Below are 7,314 nucleotides of genomic sequence, written 5' to 3'. Positions count from 1 at the left end.
CTGTATGTGAAGATAAGCCTCATACTGTGAAAATTCTTCACAGGCACCTGTGAGTGGCATCTTATTTTGGCATCATGAGCAGGCAGAGTTTAGGATAGTAAAACCACTTTTTTGTGCCCCTCCACCTCTTTATGAAGCCTGCCTAGGAGTCTGTGAACATGAATATACTGTACTCCCTCCTAGGCATTTGTTCTGGCTGGAAGACACCAGCTTTCTAAAAGTTACAATTAAATTATACAGAAGGATTTTAGTATGAAGAAACATGGAGCTGGAATTAGAGGACCCAAGACAACAGAGTTTAAACCAGGGTTGATTAACGTTACCAGCAGTTTAACAGAAAGCATTTCATGATGCTCAATGCCTGTAGTGATGGGACTGTACCTTTAAGAGTAGAGAATGTTCTGCATCTAGCTTTGAGAGGTGAAGGAAGAGGAGACAGGTACTGCATGGACCTAGGAGAGAGGGGGATGAGTGAAGAGATTTCTCTCCTGTGAAGTGTTATCTGTTGTATTCAAAATAATATTTAGTACTTAATTATCTTCAAAGCACTTTGCCAGCATTTACTAAGTAACACACAAAACACCCTTCTGAGGTAGGTTGGTGACTATTATTCTCCCCATCTTGCAGATCAGAACACTGAGGCAGAGGAATTAAATGAGTTGTCCAAGGTCACCAAGAGAATCCTATTCAGAGAACTCAGGTGCTCTCAGCTATTCCGATGTTGATGCCATCTGACAACAAATCCCCTATTGGTACATATTCCTCATTCCAGTCCCCATTTTCCTTTCCAAGCAACTAGAAGGAGAGCCATTCCTCTTGTCACAGCAGAGCCCATGTCAGTAGGGGGAGCATTACACAGAGCACCTGGAGTTGGCAATAAAATGGACAACCTGTAGCCAAAGAGAATTATGGAGCAGCTCAGGAGTGAGCTACAAATAAACCTGAACTGAGGTTTAATAACCAGGGGCTTTAAAATGACACTGTTAAGTTTCATTTAGATGGGAAATGTAGGTTTTTATAAAAAGAAGCTTATACAAAAACTTAAAACTAGGTGAAATTTTCCAGTGTTGTTTTTAAAATTCCAAAAGAAGCAGTGTTTGAAAACCAGATCTTTCCCCATAGTGTAGACACCCCAAAGATTGTGGCATTGTGCTAATGCATGAGGATCTGAAAGAGAAAGTGACTAGAGGCTGATTATTAATAAAAGTGAAGTGCAATGGCCTCTTTTCATCATCCAAGCTGGAAACCAGGAGAAGAAAAACACGGAGCAAAAATAGAAGCAAGTAAACTAGACTCTTAAAATTATCAACCCACGGGGTTATTTTCAACATAGATAAGGGTGCATTTTAACTGGATGCATTTTAACTTGACAAAATGATGCATTTTAACTTCACAATGCCCCCTTGAGGCCTGAGAAGTTACAGTAGTAGCTGGTAGCAATATCTAGTAGTGAAGGGCATTTGCAAATATGAGGGTCAGCAACTTGGGTTGTGGGAAGCCACAGCATGAGTTTAAAGCTTGCTTGTAAAGTTCATAATGATCAGGGAAAATAGATCATCTGTGTGCATTGGACCAGTCAGGTCCTTGTCGAGTTCAGCCAATCAGGATAGCTGTAAATGTTAATATTCCCCATCAGTCTCCTCCCACTCTGTGACCGGTGACTTTTGTCAATAGCCTCCAAATGCTTAAAGCAGGCTGAACCCAGAGAGCTCTGAGCAGGGGCTGCAGCAGGCTGGACATTTGTTACATAAGTATTGGAACAAGCTGTTCAAGTCCTTACATTTAGTTACAAAATAATGGAATTTCATTGTCAGGAATTGACAGGCTCGGCCCTGCTTGGAGGCCATTTTAGGCCCTGGTCGTCTTCCTCTTCCCTGCCTGAGACCTTTTTTTCCTCCCCAAGATTGGTTCATTGCTGGATGATTGAGGACGGATCTTCATTTCAGTGTAAGGGATGGAGAACAAATGGCCTTTCCATGGTGCCCAGTTGACCCCCTGGAAAGAGAACAAGGAATTCCCTTTAGTAAGCATGTAAACCCTGTGTGAGGCACTGGGATACAATAATACATAACTCAGATATTGGGAGGGTTGTTATTTATTTGGATCTCTACCATAATAAGAAGAGGGAGTCTCAGCCAGCCCTCTGGACACCCCTAACCCAAGTTAATAAACATACAGTTGGGCACGCACCAAGATTGAACCCCCTACACGCATAACACATTCAGAAACCTATGTAAATAGATGTATTTTGTGTCATGCCCTAACACCAACAGATCGGGACTATTTCAGACAGGTGTCTGAGGGAGAGCCCATTTCTGAGCTGAGGTTCCCCTTGTGGAGCGTATTATACTGCCAACCGTGTGCCCCCCCCCTTTTAAAATTAGGAAGTTCCAGTTCAAAAGTTCCTGCCCATTTGCAGCTGTAGAAGCAAGGCATAAAGAGAGAGGTGGTTTCTCAGGGTGTGTTTACACTGCAGCTGGGAGTTGTGATTCCCAGCCCCTAGGTAGACAAATTCACGATAGCTCTCCCTGAGCTAGCAAGCTAAAAATAGCAGTGGGGGCGTTGCAGCACTTGTAGAAGCTGAGGCTGGCGGCCAAAGTTCAAGCCCACCTGCCCCCAACTGGGTCCAATCTCAGGTGCCTAGTCCAAGCCACCGCCCATGTCGCAACACCCACACTGCCTCAGTGTAGACATACCCGCAAGTAGCAAGGTCCCATGCCATCTGCGGCTTTATAGGTTAAAAGCACCACTTTGAATTCCATCAGCAGCCAGCGCAGAACATGGGGCAGCAGTGACACATGTTGCCAACACCTAATGGGGTGGGCCCCTGCCCTGAGCATCATGTATACAGCGCTTTTCATTTGCAGAGCTACAGCGAATGACAAAGGAAGGCAGGTAGCAGGATCTCCACTTTACGGATGGGTCAGCAGAGGCACAGAGAGATGAAGCAACTTGTCTAAGATAATGCCCCGGCCTTTTACCTCTAGAGACAAGGGTTCAAATCCTGGCTTAGATCACAAGAGAGGTTCCACTACTCCTGCTGTCCTTGCTCTCTGTATAAACACAGGATTCCAGTTTCTCATGGCTGTCAATCCAGCACCTTTCAGCCCTACTAAATTCACTGTTCAGTACTGTGATCAGCTAGCTAGTGGCAGCGTGTCTGCAGCTATGTTTCAAAGGATGGAACTGGAAGCACTCAGTGTGCATGTGTGTCTGTCTCATAAACCCTATACCGATTACTATAAATGGATGCTCGTTTAGTTCAAGCAGTAGGCTCTGTGCTGTCTGGGCTGAATGCTGCGAGTTCCATCTCTGCAGTCACTCTGAAGTTACAGGTGGCCATGGTGGGTACCCTAGTAATGACTGTGAGGTTCCTAGGCTGCCACGGATTGATTACAATACACCCTTTTTAAAGGGAAGAAGTATGCCTGATCTATAACTATTGAATGAGTCTGGACAGCCCTTCCTGACTCAGGAACCATCTGAGCTGTCCAGTGTCACCCATGTCCCTGAAGTTGGTGAGAAGAAGCACACATGTAGCAGAACCCTGGCACTCACCTCACTGTGCTTGTTTTCTCCATATTTGCCATTGAGGTTAGCTAAGTGGCAGTTCTTGTACCACCAGGCACCCTGATGTGACCTCGCACAGTTGCTCAGAGCCACATCATTGTCCCTATCCCAGGTGGTGAATTTCCAGCCATTGTGGTAAGTCAGCGCATCCCCTAAAAGAAGGGAGAAGGAGATGTTAGGCACAGCAATCTCGGGGTGCCACTATCAAACTGCTAGGGGGGTGGAGGCTAGGAGGGTGCAGTTCCAAAGACTTGGCAATTCCCAGAGGGTGGGGGTTCAAAGGGATGGAGGCGTAGGTGGTAAATGGGGCAGGTGAGAGGATTGGAAGCCAAAGGCAGAGGCGTCATCAGGGCAGGGAATACCTGGAGTACAGATGGCAAAGGCCATTATATCATCAGGATGGGAAGTAATGCTGGGTGAACTCCCAAGGAGTCTGAATTCCAGTTCAGTTCAGGATCAGGTTGCCATTCCTCCCCACACAACCCTCCTTCTTCTCACCACCCCCCAATGTTGTCTTCCTTGATTGGGAATGCCTAACAGCCCCTCCAATGCCTTCACAGGCTCATCTGCTGGAACCACTCCCTTCTCTGGATTCTTCAGCAGGTGGGCTGCTGGGCCCGCTCCCCCCAATCCAGTCTGAGGACAGTTCCATGGGCCTCTTCCCTCTTCTCTGCCTCTTTATCCAGTGGCCGGTGAGCCACACCTAGTCCCTCCCTTCTCAGGAGATGGCTTGGCTGGCCCGCTCCCGAGGTCCAGCCAGAAATACCAATGTATATTTCTCTCCTTAGAGAAGCACCAGGAAACAACCTGGTTTATGGGACTTCCAGTCTATTCCAACCCACATTCTTATGGGGAAACAAGTGTCCCAGATTCCAGTGCCTGCTTCCATTATGTGAGACTGAAGCAGCAAGGATACAAAGCATTCCTTACCAGCAGTGCCCTGGTAATTCCCCACCGAGAGCCTGTACTTATCCTTGCTCGAAGCCACCTGGAAGAAGTCATAGACAGCATAGGCAGAGTCATTGGAGGTCTGCAGATCCACCCGGATCTCATATTGAATGGGTGTACTGCTAGTGAGATTGTGCAGCTTGTCAAGACCTGGGAGAAGAAACCAAAGTGATTATTCTATAGAGGGAAAACAGGTGTCAAGATTCATTCACTTTCTCTGTTCCAAGGTTTCTTCTTGCCACATTTGTGGTTAAATCAGTGGTTTGCTCCTTCTCCTCCCACCTTCTCCCCCGACTTGATCCCGAAGTTACATCATATGGATAAGGATGAGTTTGCACTATCGCACAGAATGACATCAGAAACACAGGAGTCTGATTTCACTTCTAGATCAAGGAGAATAATCCAGACTCCAAAGGAACATTCACTATCTCTAAGCAAATCTAAAGACCCCAACCACAGTCACATCTACATGCTGAATTTGCCAATCTAAGCACAGTCAGCTGAAACAGCCAGAAAGGAGATACAGAAAATGACTTGCCAAGTACAGTACTTTTTGTTCCTATTCTTCATGTTTCAGTGAATGCCATGTTCTCCTTTAAATCAGTGTGCTAATATCTTGTAACTCCTCTCCTGGTACAGGATCACAAAACTCCTGAACTGAACCGTTTCTGAGGTATGAAGAACATTGGTTCACTCTGAGTGAAAGCCAAATGAAGTTCAGTGGGCACTAGATTTGTTTCATTTGCCTATGCACTTCCAGGCAAGAGCAGAAGCAGCCAAGCCCAGGGATGTTCCGATGGTATTTCCAACCTGACTACAGACCTAAGAAGTTTGCATGTTTCAGATAAGTATCAAAATGCCAGCCAGCCTCTAAAAAGCCTGTCTTTAACTGTCCACCCTTCACCTGTCACATACAGATACAGTACCAAGCCAGAATTCCCCCAGAGGATCTCCAAAGCCTTCGACATAATTCCTCCAGCGCTTGTAGAAATCCAGCTGCCCTGTGTTCCGCCTCTGAAACACCTGCAAAACAAGCACTACTGCATGAGTCATGAACAATTGGGTAAATTATCCTCATTTTCTGTGTGTGGAATATTCACTAGAGATTGCAATTTCCTCCCATTTGTCCATGATTCCGACCTGCCCACGAAGAGGGGGCGTTAATGAGTGTTCAGAATTCAAGCTGTTGGAAAAATGGGATTGGCCAGGTGATTTCACATGCTTTTTTTTTAATGTTCTCTGATTGGATAAGCACACAAGCTCTTCCAATGCATACACTTGTGACTGGAAATTTAAAATTTGCTTTCCACTAGGGCAAATATTTGCCCTAGTATAACTCAAATCACACTCATGTTTGTGGATAGTGAGGCTAAAAGGAACCACAGACTTCCCAAATGTGGTATAAACACCTAAATAAAGAGGAACTAGATATACAACAGGACCAACCAGAACTTTTTTTTGATGTGTGAATGAATATTCATGGGAAATTGTTTGCATTATTCATTCTTCATTAAAATAAAAACATAAAAAAAAAGGAGAGGAACATAATCTTATTCTAGTGGAGAATGGGGTCCCAGAATCACACAGTTTTATGCTCCTGCCCTGTTGTACAATGCCCTTAGGTCATGGTTTCTATGCTGTGGCCAGCAATCTACTAGGAACTGGACTCAAGACTGCTCGTTCATTTCACATGAGCCACCATACAGTTATCAGGTGGTAAGAAAATTCAGTCACTAACACCATTGGCCTGACTGAAATAAGAGACCAACCAGTGAAATGCTTTGTATCTCAATGAACCTGACCCAGTCCCCAACCAACACACTGTGATTGGTGTTCACCCCACATCAGTCCCAAAAGGGTTAAGGAAGCTGAGAAAGGGCCCGATAGTGAGATAGGCCACATGAGGGGATTAGGCTGGGGTAGCAACTCCTGACTGGAAGATGGAGCTCAGCTGAGCAGGTGAGGGGCTGGGCTGGGCTAATACAAAGCCAGGAAGCTGGCAACAGTAATGGCTACAGTCAGGAAGTCTGCATCCATCCTCTGTGTATTAGAGAGGGAAGGAGGGAGGCCCTGGAAAGAGTGGGAACCTGGCCCTGAGGGAAGGACATATCTGGGAGAGAAAAGGGCAGAGAAGAAAGCCTGTTGGAGGCAGAGTAGGAAGCATCCCAGAGAGAAAGCAGCAAGGTTGAACACTTAGACTTTGGCTGCGTGTTGCAGGGGCCCTTGACTGGAACCTGAAGTAGTGGGCAGTCCCAGGTTCCCTATCTGCCACTGACAGAGTGGCACTGCCTGGACAGCAGGCCTAGTGAGACTCTATACCCCAGAAGGGAAAACCGCATAATGATCTGGCCAGAGGGCTAAGTCATGAAGACAAAGCTGCAGCTCCTGGAGTGAGAGGCGGGCTGCAGAGTGAGGGAGAGAACAATGGAGAGAGAGACCACAAAAAGAGGAGTTGGACCTGGAAGACAGCTAATCCCCAGAACAGCCAGGAGGAGGCGCCACTTGCAGTGAGTAGATCATGCCATGACACCAAAACTGGCATCCCCATTGGCAGTCTCAGCAGAGGCCAAGGACTGAACAGGCATACAGGCAACTATCCCCTTGCCCCTAAAGATGGTACTTCCCAGGCAAGAGTTGAGAAACACTGATGTGGAGCTGTAAAGTAAAAGGAGGGGATAATTCCAGTGCTGCTGCCCATGTCATGGCTGTGCTGGCCATAAACAGAAGATTTCAGTCTCCAGGGATGTCAGAGCAGCATTAGAGTCACTTGATTTTTTTAAAAAGTAAACAGATGTG

General features: G+C 46.3%; 1 protein-coding gene across 1 annotated transcript in view; it reads right to left on the bottom strand.

The window, feature by feature from the left end:
- Window positions 1-1,848: 1,848 nt before the first annotated feature.
- TNN (tenascin N) overlaps window positions 1,849-7,314 on the bottom strand; it is a 36,372-nt gene continuing 30,906 nt past the window's right edge. The window contains exons 13-16 of the mRNA XM_073358209.1: window positions 5,445-5,541; window positions 4,501-4,668; window positions 3,559-3,722; window positions 1,849-1,995 (exon numbers count right to left, since the gene is read on the bottom strand). Of these exons, the coding sequence (XP_073214310.1) occupies window positions 1,849-1,995; window positions 3,559-3,722; window positions 4,501-4,668; window positions 5,445-5,541 (576 nt within the window). The remainder of the gene's footprint in view (window positions 1,996-3,558; window positions 3,723-4,500; window positions 4,669-5,444; window positions 5,542-7,314) is intronic.

This window comes from Lepidochelys kempii, chromosome 8, assembly GCF_965140285.1.
Source record: "Lepidochelys kempii isolate rLepKem1 chromosome 8, rLepKem1.hap1, whole genome shotgun sequence".
NCBI classification, from domain to species: Eukaryota; Metazoa; Chordata; order Testudines; family Cheloniidae; genus Lepidochelys; species Lepidochelys kempii.
This window is presented reverse-complemented; position numbering and strand designations above follow the sequence as displayed.